The 17,500-nt window shown below is 41.8% G+C and overlaps 1 protein-coding gene across 1 annotated transcript in view; it reads right to left on the reverse strand.

Moving 5' to 3' along the window:
• Window positions 1-17,500, reverse strand: part of slc6a8 (solute carrier family 6 member 8) — a 99,343-nt gene that overhangs the window by 55,156 nt on the left and 26,687 nt on the right. Inside the window, exon 4 of the mRNA XM_028583075.1 lies at window positions 12,326-12,458. Coding sequence (XP_028438876.1) covers window positions 12,326-12,458 — 133 coding nt within the window. The remainder of the gene's footprint in view (window positions 1-12,325; window positions 12,459-17,500) is intronic.

Consider the following 17,500-nt stretch of genomic DNA (forward strand, 5'->3'; position numbering starts at 1 on the left):
AGTTTCAGAGTGTGTTTACTAGTTTTAGTTTAGTTTAAGATAGTTTCAGAATGTGTTTACTAGTTTTAGTTTAGTTTGAGTTAGTTTCAGAGTGTGTTTACTGGTTTTAGTTTAGTTTAAGATAGTTTCAGAGTGTGTTTACTAGTTTTAGTTTAGTTTGAGTTAGTTTCAGAGTGTGTTATCTCGGAGGACTCCGGAGGCAGTTGCAGGGTACCGAAGGGCCCGAAGGGCTGCAGCCTCTGCCGTGAAAGAGGCAAAGCAGCGGGTGTGGGAGAAGTTTGAGAAGACATGGAGAAGGACTTTCGGTCGGCACCAAAGTGTTTCTGGAAAACTGTTCGCCACCTCAGGAGGGGCGGGGAACCATCCAAGCTGTGTACAGTAAGGATGGGACACTGTTGACCTCCACTGAGGAGGTAATAGGGCGGTGGAGGGAGCACTTTGAGGAACTCCTGAATCCGACTAATACGCCCTCTATGTTAGAGGCAGAGCTGGAGGATAACGAGGGGGGATTGTCGTCGATTTCCCAGGCGGAAGTCACTGATGTAGTCAAACAACTACACAGTGGCAAAGCCCCGGGATTGATGAGATCCGTCCAGAAATGCTCAAGGCTCTGGGTGTGGAGGGGCTGTCCTGGTTGACACGCCTCTTCAACATTGCGTGGAAGTCTGGGACGGTGCCAAAGGAGTGGCAGACTGGGGTGGTGGTTCCTCTTTTAAAAAAGGGGACCAGAGGGTGTGTGCCAATTATAGGGGTATCACACTTCTCAGCCTCCCTGGTAAAGTCTACTCCAAGGTGCTGGAAAGGAGGGTTCGGCCGATAGTCGAACCTCGGGTTGAGGAGGAACAATGCGGATTCCGTCCTGGTCGTGGAACAACGGACCAGCTCTTCACTCGCAAGGATCCTGGAGGGAGCCTGGGAGTATGCCCAACCGGGTCTACATGTGTTTTGTGGATTTGGAGAAGGCGTATGACCGGGTCCCCGGGAGATACTGTGGGAGGTGCTGCGGGAGTATGGGGTGAGGGGTCTCTACCAGGGCCATCCAATCTCTGTATGACCAAAGTGAGAGCTGTGTCCGGGTTCTCGGTAGTAAGTCGGACTCGTTTCAGGTGAGGGTTGGCCTCCGCCAGGGCTGCGCTTTGTCACCAATCCTGTTTGTAATATTTATGGACAGGATATCGAGGCGTAGTCGGGGTGGGGAGGGGTTGCAGTTTGGTGGGCTGGGGATCTCATCGCTGCTCTTTTGCAGATGATGTGGTCCTGATGGCATCATCGGCCTGCGACCTTCAGCACTCACTGGATCGGGTTCGCAACCGAGTGTGAAGCGGTTGGGATGAGGATCAGCACCTCTAAATCGGAGGCCATGGTTCTCAGCAGGAAACCGATGGAATGCCTTCTCCAGGTAGGGAATGAGTCCTTACCCCAAGTGAAGGAGTTCAAGTACCTTGGGGTTTTGTTCGCGAGTGAGGGGACAATGGAGCGGGAGATTGGTCGGAGAATCGCCAGCAGCGGTGCGGTATTGCATTCAATCTATCGCACTGCCAGACGAAAAGAGAGCTGAGCCAGAAGGCAAAGCTCTCGATCTACCGGTCAGTTTTCGTTCCTACCTCACCTATGGTCATGAAGGCTGGGTCATGACCGAAAGAACGAGATCCAGGGTACAAGCGGCGAAATGGGTTTCCTCAGGAGGGTGGCTGGCGTCTCCCTTAGAGATAGGGTGAGAAGCTCAGTCATCCGTGAGGAGCTCGGAGAGCCGCTGCTCCTTTGCGCGCCGAAAGGAGCCAGTTGAGGTGGTTCGGGCATCTGGTAAGGATGCCCCTGGGCGCCTCCCTAGGGAGGTGTTCCAGGCACGCCCAGCTGGGAGGAGGCCTCGGGAAGACCCAGGACTAGGTGGAGGGATTATATCTCCAACCTGGCCTGGGAACGCCTCGGGATCCCCCAGTCGGAGCTGGTTAATGTTGCTCGGGAAAGGGAAGTTTGGGGTCCCCTGCTGGAGCTGCTCCCCGCGACCCGACACGGATAAGCGGACTAAGATGGATGGATGGATGGATAGTTTCAGAGTGTGTTTACTAGTTTTAGTTTAGTTTAAGATAGTTTCAGAGTGTGTTTACTAGTTTTAGTTTAGTTTGAGTTAGTTTCAGAGTGTGTTTACTGGTTTTAGTGTAGTTTAAGATAGTTTCAGAGTGTGTTTACTAGTTTTAGTTTAGTTTGAGTTAGTTTCAGAGTGTGTTTACTAGTTTTAGTTTAGTTTAAAATAGTTTCAGAGTGTGTTTACTAGTTTTAGTTTAGTTTGAGTTAGTTTCAGAGTGTGTTTACTAGTTTTAGTTTAGTTTAAGATAGTTTCAGAGTGTGTTTACTAGTTTTAGTTTAGTTTAAGATAGTTTCAGAGTGTGTTTACTAGTTTTAGTTTAGTTTAAGATAGTTTCAGAGTGTGTTTACTAGTTTTAGTTTAGTTTGAGTTAGTTTCAGGTGTGTTTACTGGTTTTAGTTTAGTTTAAGATAGTTTCAGAGTGTGTTTACTAGTTTTAGTTTAGTTTGAGTTAGTTTCAGAGTGTGTTTACTAGTTTTTAGTTTAGTTTAAGATAGTTTCAGAGTGTGTTTACTAGTTTTAGTTTAGTTTAAGATAGTTTCAGAGTGTGTTTACTAGTTTTAGTTTAGTTTGAGTTAGTTTCAGAGTGTGTTTACTAGTTTTAGTTTAGTTTAAGATAGTTTCAGAGTGTGTTTACTAGTTTTAGTTTAGTTTAAGATAGTTTCAGAGTGTGTTTACTAGTTTTAGTTTAGTTTGAGTTAGTTTCAGAGTGTGTTTACTAGTTTTAGTTTAGTTTAAGATAGTTTCAGAGTGTGTTTACTAGTTTTAGTTTAGTTTAAGATAGTTTCAGAGTGTGTTTACTAGTTTTAGTTTAGTTTAAGATAGTTTCAGAGTGTGTTTACTAGTTTTAGTTTAGTTTAAGATAGTTTCAGAGTGTATTTATTACACTTTTTTATGATCACTTTGCTACAAATTTTAGAACCGTGATGTCATTTTTCAAGACTCTAGACACAAAACTCAAAACGGACATCACTTGTAACACAGGCTGTCCAATGTTCCAAACATTGCATTGTGCATTCATATCTTTAAAGACATCTTGCACAATCACTGGTTCAAAAGACTAATGATTGTGAAATACAATCAAAACATTACTTTAGATCACCCACACACAAGCTACACATAGATTCACTGTGTCATCGTTCGTACAATTATACACACACACGTGCATATAGGAACGTGATGTTCCAACACCATGGGGAGTGTTTGGCTACAGGTGGAGTTGAGTTTCATTCAAATCACAGAGGAGGACATTTTCCATAAGGATCTCACACACACACACACACACACACACACACACACACACACACACACACACAGACAGACAGACAGACACACAAACACACACACAGGTGTGAGTTGAGTCCCGGCGACCTACTCTGAGATCCTCGGAGGTCTTTAGTCGGTTTTATTACTTTATTATTAGTTTTTAATTTTCTATTTGTTTTTATTTTATTTTATACTTTGATTTCTTTCCTGTTGGATTGGATTTTTAGTTTAAGATAGTTTCAGAGTGTGTTTACTAGTTTTAGTTTAGTTTGAGTTAGTTTCAGAGTGTGTTTACTAGTTTTAGTTTAGTTTGAGTTAGTTTCAGAGTGTGTTTACTAGTTTTAGTTTAGTTTGAGTTAGTTTCCAGCGTGTTTACTAGTTTTAGTTTAGTTTAAGATAGTTTCAGAGTGTGTTTACTAGTTTTAGTTTAGTTTGAGTTAGTTTCAGAGTGTGTTTACTAGTTTTTGTTTAGTTTAAGATAGTTTCAGAGTGTGTTTACTAGTTTTAGTTTAGTTTGAGTTAGTTTCAGAGTGTGTTTACTAGTTTTATTTTAGTTTGAGTTAGTTTCAGAGTGTGTTTACTAATTTTAGTTTAGTTTAAGATAGTTTCAGAGTGTGTTTACTAGTTTTAGTTTAGTTTGAGTTACTGTAGTTTCAGAGTGTGTTTACTAATTTTAGTTTAGTTTAAGATAGTTTCAGAGTGTGTTTACTAGTTTTAGTTTAGTTTGAGTTAGTTTCAGAGTGTGTTTACTAGTTTTAGTTTAGTTTAAGATAGTTTCAGAGTGTGTTTACTAGTTTCATTTTAGTTTAAGATAGTTTCAGTGTGTTTACTAGTTTTAGTTTAGTTTAAGATAGTTTCAGAGTGTGTGTGTTAGCTAGCTAGCCTAGAGACTTGTGTGCAAATATAATTCAGGACTTTAGCGTGTGAAAATTTGGAGTTTGGAGTCTTTAGCTGACAGTGGTGTGTGTTGGAGCAGCTCTTTGAATAAACTCTCTCTCTCTCTCTCTCTCTCTCTCTCTCTCTCTCTCTCTCTCTCTCTCTCTCTCTCTCTCTCTCTCTCTCTCTCTCCCGGTGTATCTCAGCCTCTCTCCCCAATCTCGGATCCAACGCTCAGCTTTCAGCCTCCCACTGACATAAAGTGTTTCTGTAGGTACTCATAGCCGTGCGAACTCTGTTGGATTTGTAGTGAGACACCAGAAACACACACACACACACACACGTACACACAGAGACACACACACACACAAACACAGAGACACACACACACACACACACACACACACACACACACACACACACACACACACACACACACACACATAGGAATGTGATGTTCCAACACCATGGAGAGCGTTTGGCCCCAAGTGGATTTTAATGAAAATCCCAGTGGATGACTTTTTCCAAAAGAATCTCACAAACCCACAGATAAACACATACGCACACACACACACACGCACACACACACACATACAGACGTGTGTTTGATTCTGATTAAGAAGAAGAAACTACTTTCTACATACCAAAAGGGATAGTTCAGTTCAGAACTCTGGTGCTAAAGCAGAACCAGAAAAACCCAATATGTTATAAATGTGGTGCCGCTTGGCGCCGGATAGCTCAGTTGGTAGGCGTGCGCCCATATATAGAGGTTTAGTCCTCGGCGCAGTAAATGTGGTGTCTGCGTTATTTCTGAGACCAGAGATATTTTGTCCAGCGACTGTTTCCACAGCGTGTTTGACAAAGTGCAGCGTGAATTAGGGCTGTCCTCGACTAAAAAATTCTTAGTCGACTAACACTTATAGGATGTTGTCGACTAATCGATTAGTTGATTTAATTGACAGAGCTGTGCGCTTCACAATATAAATGTAGTTAATTAACCATCTGTAAAACTGAGTTTCTCCACAATTAATCCTGCAAAAGCACCACTTTAAATCTTGTGTTTACCATAAATGTGCTCAGAAGTTTCTTGTAAATAAGTAATTAAGCATGAATAAGCATAAAAAATGACTAATCGACTAAAGAAATCTAAGTCGACTGAGACCAAAACGACCGATTAGTCGACTAATCGACTAAGAGGTGGCAGCCCTAGTGTGAACGCAAACCCAAGCTAATTAAAATAGCTGCAACTTAAAGGAACACACCGACTTATTGGGAATTTAGCTTATTCACCGTAACCCCCAGAGTTAGACAAGTCCATACATACCCTTCTCATCTCCGTGGTGAATGGTTCCAACTAGCCTACTGCTCCGAATTGTGACAAAAGTGACAAAATAACGCCAACATGTTCCTATTTACATGTTGTGATTTATATAAGTCAGCGTGTACAAAAAAAAACAACGTAACATGAGACACAGCCATCTTCTAACAGTAAACAAACCGGGAACTATATTCTCAGACAGGCTTGCTGCGAGCATATCACTCCGCCCAAGTACTATATTCTTCCGCTTGAGAATATAGTTCCGGTTTGTTTACTGTTAGAAAACGGCTGTGTCTCATGTTCGTTGTTTTTGTACGCTGTGACTCTATAAATCACAACATGTAAATAGGAACATGTTGGCGTTATTTTGTCTTATTCGAGCAGTAGGATTACTGGAACCATTCACCTGCAGTATCTGTGCTAGGCTAAGCTAATGCTGGAGCCGTCAGACAGCCTTACAGCACGCACGGAGATGAGAAGGGTATGTATGGACTAGTCTACCTCTGGGGGTTACGGTGAATAAGATAAATTCCCAATAAGTCGGCGTGTTCCTTTAACCCCGAATTGCACCAAGTCTACCGAACTATAGGTGTGAAAGCATCCTTAGCATGTGGTATAAAATTGAGACCAACCCGTTCTCACTACGAATTCGTCAAATACGGACATTTGGACAGTGGCTGTCAGCGTCTGAAAGGCACCTGACCGAGCCTCCGTATTTTACAAGATGGGAGTGAGAACCTGTGGTTGAGACACAGCTTTTCAGTTTACACAAGTAAAGACTTGATTGTAATGTTTCTCACGATTCACAGAAAGCTGAGTTGATTTATTGTTATCAGGAACATTACGTGGAGCTGTTTAGAGTAAGGTGTGTGTGTGTGTGTGTGTGTGTGTGTGTGTGTGTGTGTGTGTGTGTGTGTGTGTGTGTGTGTGTTGAGGGTGTGTCAGGTTGTATGGTTCAGATATTTCGAAATGTGTTTGCATGAGTTACTTCTCCACAGTTGAAAGGGTTTTAACTTTCTTTAATCTACCTCGTTTAAGAATGCTTGATTCTGATTGGCTGGGAGGAGGGCATTAACCCGGCAGGTTGCCCGCTGACTGAGCACAGCGTCATCAAACAGTAGATCAATACGCGCTTGTATTTCTTTTTCTATCACAGAAATTTTAACGATGAGGTCCGTTTGTAAAAAATAAACCTTGTTTAAAAAAATGTTTCTAAAATGTGTCGGAAATCAATCGGAGGGTCAGTCGATACATAGTTTCGCAAGCGAGATACGATGTAGGGACTACGTTATTAACTAACGTTAGTGATCAGATGCAGCCTTGTGTGGTTGCTATAGAAACTAATTAACGTTAGCTACAGTTGAGCTAACGCTACCACGGAAAACAATGCCAATGTAAAGTCAATGAGAAGATGACGTAGCATTAAGAGCGACTACGGTAGCGAGTAGTATGAAAGCCCGAAAATCAGCATAGGGAGGTTGGTTGGGTGAACACAGGACCTTCACCCAGGTCCCGCGTGTCACGTTTCCAGACCAGACCAGACCAGACCAGATCAGGCCAGACCAGACCAGACCAGACCAGGCACAAGGACACACACACACACACACACACACACACAAACACACACATACACACACACACACACACACACACACACACACACACACACACACACAAACACACACACACACACACAAACATACAGACAGACACACACACACACACACACAGGAACACGCACACACAAACACATACAGAGACACACACACACACACACACAAACACATACAGACAGACACACACACACACACACACACACAGAGGAACACACACACACACACACACACACACACACACACAAACACATACAGAGACACACACACACACACACACACACACACAAACACATACAGAGACACACACACATACACACACAGAGGAACACGCACACACACACACACACAAACACATACAGAGACACACACAAACACATACAGACAGACACACACACACAAACACACACACACACACACAGAGGAACACGCACACACATACACACAAACACATACAGACAAACACACACACACACAGAGGAACACGCACACACACACACAAACACATACAGAGACACACACACACAAACACACACACAGAGAAACACACACACACAAACACATACAGACACACACACACACACACACACACACACACACACACACACAGAGAAACACACAGAGACGAGTGTATCGAGACCAAGTAAAGACCAAGACCAGACAGCCAGAACTTCGTCTCCTGTCTCCCAAATTCACTTTCTTGGGAGTGCGTGTCAAGACAGTAACAAAATTCAATTTAGAAATATTTTGTTCATGTTTACAAAATCTTTTGCATCAATGTGTTTTGTGTGTTTATTTAGTAACATTTGATTAAAAAACACATAATCCCATTTTAGTATATATACAGCACAGGCCAAAAGTTGGGACACACCTTCTCATTCAATGCATTTCCTTTTTATTTTCATGACTATTTACATTGTAGATTCTCACTGAAGGCATCAAAACTATGAATGAACACATATGGAATTATGTACTTAACAAAAAAGTGTGAAATAACTGAAAACATGTCTTATATTTTAGATTCTTCAAAGTAGCCACCCTTTGCTTTTTTTGATAACTCTGCAAACCCTTGGTGTTCTCTCAATGAGCTTCATGAGGTAGTCACCTGAAATGGTTTTACCTTCACAGGTGTGCTTTGTCAGGGTTAATTAGTGGAATTATTTCTCTTATTAATAAAAAAGCAAAGGGTGGCTACTTTGAAGAATCTAAAATATAAGACATGTTTTCAGTTATTTCACACTTTTTTGTTAAGTACATAATTCCATATGTGTTCATTCATAGTTTTGATGCCTTCAGTGAGAATCTACAATGTAAATAGTCATGAAAATAAAAAGGAAACGCATTGAATGAGAAGGTGTGTCCAAACTTTTGGCCTGTACTGTATATATATATATATTTTTATATATATATATATATTTTTTTTGTTTTTTTTATTACTGACACAATTTCAGTACTTTTTATTATTATTATGTCTTATTGACTTACATACGTATGGATTTTGGGGAGGTGAGACATTTGAAGATACTACAAGAAATGACATCACAGTAAGTAAAAACACCAACGTTGTTCTGGATTTTAAATGACCTACTGTACGAGATCAAAGTGTTCAAATCATCTCTTTGACTGTGTCCCTCGTGACATTGGAGGTCACACACAGTACACATACAGCAAAGTGCATCATGGGTATTTCTCTTTCTCTGTGACTCTCTGTCACGTCCCACTGCAGTCAAGCTGCCCTCCCATAGGACAGCCAATCACAACCTGCCACATCACAGCCAACCCTCCCCCCCATCCCTCCTTAACCCCACCGCCTGTCGTAGCCAAGGCAACACTTAGCCTGTCATGTGACAGCAGTGTGTATGAGTGTCATCGTCACGAGCCAATGAAACACACACACACGCACACAAGCATGCATGCATGCATGCACGCACACACACGCAGAGAGACACATATACAGAGACACACGCATACACACACACACACACACACACAGAGACAAGGACACATACAGAGACACACGCACAAATACACACACATACAGAGACACACGCACACACACAGAGAGACACACACACACACACACACACACACACACACACACAGAGACACACACACACACACACACACACACACACACACACACACACACACACACACACACAGAGACACATACAGAGACACACCCACATACACACACAGACAAATACAGAGACACACGCACAAATACACACACATACAGAGACACACACACACACACAGAGAGACACACGCACACACACACACACACACACACACAGAGAGACACACGCACACACACACACACACACACACACACACACACACACACACACACACACACACACAGAGACACATACAGAGACACACCCACACATACACACACAGACAAATACAGAGACACACGCACAAATACACACACATACAGAGACACACGCACACACACACACACACACACAGAGACACACGCACACATACACACACACAGAGACAGGGACACACAGACAAATACAGAGACACAAACACAGATACACACACACGCGCAGAGAGACAAGGACACACACACACTCACACACAGAGACACATACAGAGACACACGCACACCTACACACATAGAGAGACACACGCTGACATATATATACACACACACACACACACACACACACACACACACACCAAATACACATGCACACATACACAAACACACACACAGAGACAAGGACACACAGACACAAATATACACACACACACACACTCACACACACAGACAAATACAGAGACACACGCACGCATACACACACATACAGAGACACACGCACACATACACACACATACAGAGACACAGCACACACATATACACACACACACACACACACACACAAATACAGAACACACACGCACACACACACACACACACACACACACACACACACACACACATAAATCAGCTTTACATCCTCTTTTGAAGGTTGTGTTTTCTGTGACATGATGCGTATCCGTAGCAGGTGACCAATCAGCTGCTGGGTGACCAACAGCTGTTGTTATGTAATTGACTGTATCGACCCCCAGCTGTTAGCTCTGTTAGCTTTGTTAGCTCGCCTATAGCCCCCAGGGGACAGCAGCAGGGTTTGTGCAATTTCATATTAATGACATTGTGGGGACAGGTTCACACATTGCCATTGTGGGGACTCATCTCCCATCATCAGAATCAGAATACTTTTATCGGGAAATTGTTAACCCTTGTGTTGTCTTTGGGTCAAATTGAACCCGTTTTCAAAATTTCTGTATCAGAAATATGGGTTTCTTTTTAACTATGCCTGATTTTGATTGCCCAAAAATAACACGGATGAGTCCATACAACGCACTTCGCCAGTGCAACAAAAAATAGGATCTTTACTCCCATCGAATTTTGAGCGTTTTATTACATTTTTAAGCATTTGAAAGAAAAAATTTAACTGTTTCGAAACAGTATCCTGACTGAACGTTGACCCCTCTGTGATTATCCTAATTTCTGCTTTTTTTAACTCAAGAATTAGGTATAATTTCCCATAAATGAATTCCAAAAATAATTGTAAAACTGCTAATAAATCGGTGTTAGTGGTGTTTATACATGGTAGTAAAAAGAAGTTTTGAAAAACATTGAACATCCAAAAGTGTGGATTTTTCGAGTTTTGACCCGGGAGGACGATGCATGGTCGAATGGAAGACAACACAAGGGTTAAATTGCAGTTGCTCACAGTCAGCTTTAAATCAAAATAAGAGTAAGAAAAACACTAGTCAATATGTGAATAAAGTAACATAGCTAAAGTGCAGAAATAAAAAGTAAAGTATGGTTAGGTTAAAAAAGATTATGTTGCTAAAACAATCATTGTAGAAACGCTATCGGAGTACAGTGTGAACACAAATAAAGTAGGGATGCACCGAATCCAGATTTCTGTCATATTTGCTGAAACTGACCCTATGTTCAAGTATAACTACATGAAGCAGGTCATGGAGTGGGATTTGCAAAAATTAGAGATGCACCGATAGAGCCACAGCACGGATGCCACAGCACAATCTCTTTTTCCTTTCTCTCAACTTTTCTCCCACATGTAGGGAACCCCGTGAGTTAACCTGCAACATGTCAGCTGTTTGGACATTCTTCAGCGTGTGGTCAGAAGATAACAAGTTTACAATATGCAACACCTGCAAGGAGACAGCAGGGCGTGGAGGGACCACACCAAGAACCCAAATCACATTTCTTTAGTGTGATATCAGATGTGAAAAGAAGGAAATGGTTCTAACGTTGCTCTTTAGATGCGTGTGAATGTCCCACACCAGGAGTCATTTATATATTTCTATTTTATAGAGATCCATTATCTGTTCAACACATGTTCTATTGAAGAAAAGATAGAAAATACATATTTGTGTGTGCTGTAAAGTGGTTAGAAAAAAAGAAATCTGAATCGGCTAAAATCGGTATCGGCTGGCCTAACTCAAAGAAAATCGGAAATCAGAATCGGCCTCGAAAGTTGTAATCGGTGCATCTCTAGCAAAAATCCACAGCTCCCTGTTCAGATGCACCAATCAGGGCCAGGGGGAGGTGTCTAACTGTTCAGATGCACCAATCAGGGCCAGAGTAGGTGTCTAACTATTCAGATGCACCAATCAGGGCCAGGGGAGGTGTCTAACTATTCAGATGCACCAATCAGGGCCAAGGGGGGTGTCTAACTGTTCAGATGCACCAATCAGGGCCAGGGGAGGTGTGTAACTCTTCAGATGCACCAATCAGGGCCAGGGGGAGTGTCTAACTGCGTGTCAATCACTACTCAGGCACACGCATTCATTCTCCCTTGTGGGGGGAGGGGCTTAGCAGACCGTCCTGGGCTTTAGCTGAAAAAAGGGGATTGACTGAGAAGTTGTCAATGTTCAAATTCTTTGGCTAAGTTCTGGATCTTCGCAATCCTACCTACAGCACCTTTAAATTATTATTAATTAACAAAACACCAAGCTAATGAGTCACTGGAACCAGACTACTAATATGCTATAATATTTTCCTGTTGCAATGAGTGCAATGGCTGCCTGGAACATTACAAAAAAAAGTACATTGAAAAAGACTGAATGGCATGTATTTATATGTGGTTAGCAGAAGATGAAGTGTATGTGCGTTACCTTCCCAGTGGATTTGACTCCCTTCCAGACGCAGAAGTAAACCATAACCCAGACGGCCATCAGACACAACGTGAGCTCCCAGTTAAACTCTCCAGTGTCCCCCAAACCTGAAGAGATGTTCAACACCTTGTTCCTGCACAGAGAGAGAGAGAGAGAGAGAGAGAGAGAGAGAGAGAGGAACACGTTTAAAATAGGGATGTGGAGCCTGGGCTGTATACAGAGACCACTTTTTTTTTACAGTGTGTTCAGGGGGACAGGCAGCTAGCAGATAGTGAGGAGATGTTTGCTGTATGTGACAAAAAATGTTGTAGCCTAAAAAAGTGGTCCCCTAATACTGTATCTTAAGTCTCTTTTATATAGACCTTAGTGGTCACCTAATACTGTATCTGAAGTCTCTTTTATATAAACCTTAGTGGTCCCCTAATACTGTATCTGAAGTCTCTTTTATATAGACCTTAGTGGTCACCTAATACTGTATCTGAAGTCTCTTTTATATAGACCTTAGTGGTCCCCTAATACTGTATCTGAAGTCTCTTTTATATAGACCTTAGTGGTCCCCTAATACTGTATCTGAAGTCTCTTTTATATAGACCTTAGTGGTCACCTAATACTGTATCTGAAGTCTCTTTTATATAGACCTTAGTGGTCCCCTAATACTGTATCTGAAGTCTCTTTTTATATAGACCTTAGTGGTCCCCTAATACTGTATCTGAAGTCTCTTTTATATAGACCTTAGTGGTCACCTAATACTGTATCTGAAGTCTCTTTTATATAGACCTTAGTGGTCCCCTAATACTGTATCTGAAGTCTCTTTTATATAGACCTTAGTGGTCCCCTAATACTGTATCTGAAGTCTCTTTTATATAGACCTTAGTGGTCCCCTAATACTTTATCTGAAGTATCTTTTATATAGACCTTAGTGGTCCCCTAATACTGTATCTGAAGTCTCTTTTATATAGAGGTTAGTGGTCCCCTAATACTGTATCTGAAGTCTCTTTTATATAGACCTTAGGAATCTCCTCCTTATGATGTCATAAAGGAAAAGGTTACCCCCCTTTCTCTGCTTTGAGACATCATGGCTTTCAAACAAGCAAAGTGGCAGTTAGTCAAGACCACACCCCACCCTCCACCTTGTCCCCCCCTCTCTTCTCCTCAATAGCTACAGACACAGAAATGGCACATCCTAAGGAAAGCTCATTGTGGGACTGGCTCTAGTGGCTGTAATTGGCTGAATTTCGGGAAAGAGACTTCAGATACAGTATTAGGGACCACTAAGGCCTATATAAAAGAGACTTCAGATACAGTATTAGGGGACCACTAAGGTCTATATAAAAGAGACTTCAGATACAGTATTAGGGGACCACTAAGGTCTATATAAAAGAGACTTCAGATACAGTATTAGGGGACCACTAAGGTCTATATAAAAGAGACTTCAGATACAGTATTAGGGGACCACTAAGGCCTATATAAAAGAGACTTCAGATACAGTATTAGGGGACAACTAAGGCCTATATAAAAGAGACTTCAGATACAGTATTAGGGGACCAATAAGGCCTATATAAAAGAGACTTCAGATACAGTATTAGGGGACCACTAAGGCCTATATAAAAGAGACTTCAGATACAGTATTAGGGGACAACTAAGGCCTATATAAAAGAGACTTCAGATACAGTATTAGGGGACCACTAAGGCCTATATAAAAGCATCCAAAGAGCACCATGTCATGGGACCTTTAATTTAGACCTCGGTGCCTGTGGTCGAAAATGTTCGTAGTAACGGGGGAAAGTGCCTGTGGTTGAAAACGGGCTTTAGACTAGGTTCCTTTAATAACTCATTAACTCTTTTATTCATTTACACTCTTGTACAATCACCTGTCCTCACTTCTCCTGCTCTCCCTTAGAGACAGAGAGCTGCTGACCTGACTCTGAGTTCAAACACTAATGATCTGCTTCACCTAACGAACATTTTCACCTCATTAGCAGCTTGTTGTGTTAACAACCTGTCATGACAACACAGACTCACTGCTGCAGGAAGCTACTGCTCTGAGGATTAACCGCTGACTGTGATCAGTATTAATCACAGCAAACCCTTCCCCAGATATTTTGGGGGGGATTGCATTGTGGGATAGTTATGCGGGTTTAGTGGCAAGTGTTTGCATACTAGGGGTGGTAATCACATGGTACCAGTCAATAGAATACACAATATTTCTGCGATAATCAATATATCGCAATCCTATAATAATCCATTACCATATCGGTGAAAAACTATGAATACAAAATGCCTGTGAGAAAGTTTAGTGCTGGTTTTCTCTCTTTATTTCTCTCTTTATTCAGTGCAAGTCCTGTTAGATTCAGTCCAACAAAACCCAACCTTAGCTAACCTGTTTGCCAAAAGCCAAAGTAAACAACCCAACATCCCAGCCCGGTCTCACGGAAGTTCGTGATATGGTCACGTTATTGAATCTATTGAGTCGTGGACAGGACACGTAAGTGTTGTTTTTTTTTCGTGTGGTGATTACGAATTTTAAAGCAATGTATTTCAACAGGAAGCATATTTCGTAATCACAGAACGATGACGGTAGCGAGGAGTATTGATAAGGAGAAAGTCGGCGTAGGGAGGTTGGTTGGGGGAGTGGATGGGTCAAACTACACAGGACTTTCCCCCCAGGAGACCTGGGAAGGCGTCCCGCGTGTTGCAGTTCCTTTCCTCGTTATTCTCTTCGCAGGTTCAAAAATCATGACCTGCACACAAATTAATAAATCAAAATAACGTGACTATTTCACAACCTGGCGTGAGACCGGGTTGAACATCCATCAACACAACCCAACCAAATCTGAGCTAAGCTGTCAACAACAAGCCAAAAAAAACAACCCAACATCCATCAACACAAGCCAACCAAATCTGAGCTAAGCTGTCAACAACAAGCCAAAAAAAACAACCCAACATCCATCAACACAACCCAACCAAATCTGAGCTAAGCTGTCAACAACAAGCCAAAAAAAACAACCCAACATCCATCAACACAAGCCAACCAAATCTGAGCTAAGCTGTCAACAACAAGCCAAAAAAAACAACCCAACATCCATCAACACAACCCAACCAAATCTGATCTAAGCTGTCAACAACAAGCCAAAAAAAACAACCCAACATCCATCAACACAACCCGACCAAACCTTAGCTAACCTGTTCACCAAAAGCCCAAAAAAACGACCCAACATTCCTCAACACAACTCAACCAAATCTGAGCTAAGCTGTGGAGCAGGGGTCGCGATCTACCGGTCGATCGCAAAGGTAGTGTGGGTAGATCGCATGGCATTAAAAAAAAAAAAAAATAGACATCAGCTTATGATCCATCCTCACTATGACATTTGTCACTCGATTGACATACAGGACAACCAGTCTAATGTCTGATCTGTTCTGACACACGGGTCAGCACGCATGTGCATACAACAGCGGCAAAATATCAGCAAGCTAGCGAGTTGCCCAGTTAGCCTTAAGCTGCAGACACACCAACCAGACGGCCGACCATCGGCAGAAAAGGCAGTTGGACTGATCGGTCTCTCCGAGTTGGTCCAAAAAGTTCCTCAGAACACACCGAAGAGACGAGACCTAATACGTCTCCATAACAGCAGGCGGCGCTAATCTGTATTGTTGCACAAGAAATGAAAACCGGCAGCTGATCGGACGAACGCGTCACGTGGAGTCTGGTTTCTCCGGAAATTCAAAGCCAGACTGTCATGGCGGCTCGTTCAGAATACGATCTCATGTTGTACTAAAATAGTTCACTGAAACGTGTTTCTGAAAACATTTTAAGAGATTTCAACTTTGCTTTATTGGAGCCAGTCGCTATATTCACGTGCTACAATTTTTGGGAAGATGCTGAGGTTGATTTACTTGCATCAAAAATTCTGTCTGAAGTGGAGGATGAGATCCTGACATCACAAGCTGACATTGAGCTCATTGAGTCCAGGGCTCATGGACAGTTTTGGAAAAGTACCCCAACATTAGGAAATGTGCTACCTCCTTGACTGTATTATTAAGCTCCACCTATTTATGTGAGTCAGCCTTTTCCCACAAGAAGCTTATTACGTCCAAATACCATTCCAATATGACTGATGATCACTTGGAAATGTGCTTGAGTCGGTGCAAGTCATCAGGGTGGGGTGATGACAAAAAACATGTACATAGTTGTATTGTGCAATATGGGTTCGTGCAGTTATGCATGGTACACCAACTTATATTGTACATATAAAGAATTTTCAATATATTCATAAATAAATATATGTGTTTTGCCATTTTTTATATGCATTTTGACTTGGTCATTTTAAAAGTACACTACCGGTCAAAGGTTTGGGGTTACTTATAAATTTCCATTCTACTCCATTCCAGACAGAATACCAGCTGAGATCAGTTGCATTGTTTTTTTAACCAGGGCAGCAGTTTTAGGATTACATTATTTGCTTACATAATTGCAAAAGTGTTCTTGACTGTTGCAGACTGAAGTGGCTGAAGAAACACTTTAAATTCCATGCTTTTTGGTCTAAACGTCACACCCAAATTGAAAGTGGTACAGCTCCCACTTTGACACTCTTGGGTGTGCCTGATATCATTGGAAAGGTGATTGATGTGGGTGTGTTTGTGTATTTGAGAAGTGTTGTATTTTGTAGTTTTTTGGCTTTTTTCTTTGCACTTTTCAAATGGAAATAAAAAAAACGCACAGACATATCTGTAAAAAATTTTTTTTTAGTCTTTTGGCTTCTGGATTTTTTCTGTAGTAAGCTGATACATGTGGCTAATGCCCTGTCCGATGTGTTTACAGCAGTGTATTCTAATCATTTTACAGATGTAGGACTTGGACGGAAATAAAAAAACCTCCATTCTAGCCTCTGTAACTCTGTCAGTAAGGCCTAGAATCAACCTGACACTTATAACAAGTGTTGAACCCTTGAGAGTGTTTCGTTTCCAATGATATCAGGCTCACCCCTGAGTGTCAAAGTATATGGGAGCTGTACCACTTTCAATTTGGGTATGATGTTTAGACCAAAAAGCATGAATTTAAAGCATTTCTTCAGCCACTTCTGTCTACGACAGTCGAGAACACTTTTGAAATCATGTAAGCACATAATGTAATCCGAAAACTGCTGCCCTGATTAAAAAAACAATGCAACTGATCTC

Source organism: Perca flavescens, chromosome 7 (genome assembly GCF_004354835.1).
Source record: "Perca flavescens isolate YP-PL-M2 chromosome 7, PFLA_1.0, whole genome shotgun sequence".
Taxonomy (NCBI): Eukaryota; Metazoa; Chordata; class Actinopteri; order Perciformes; family Percidae; genus Perca; species Perca flavescens.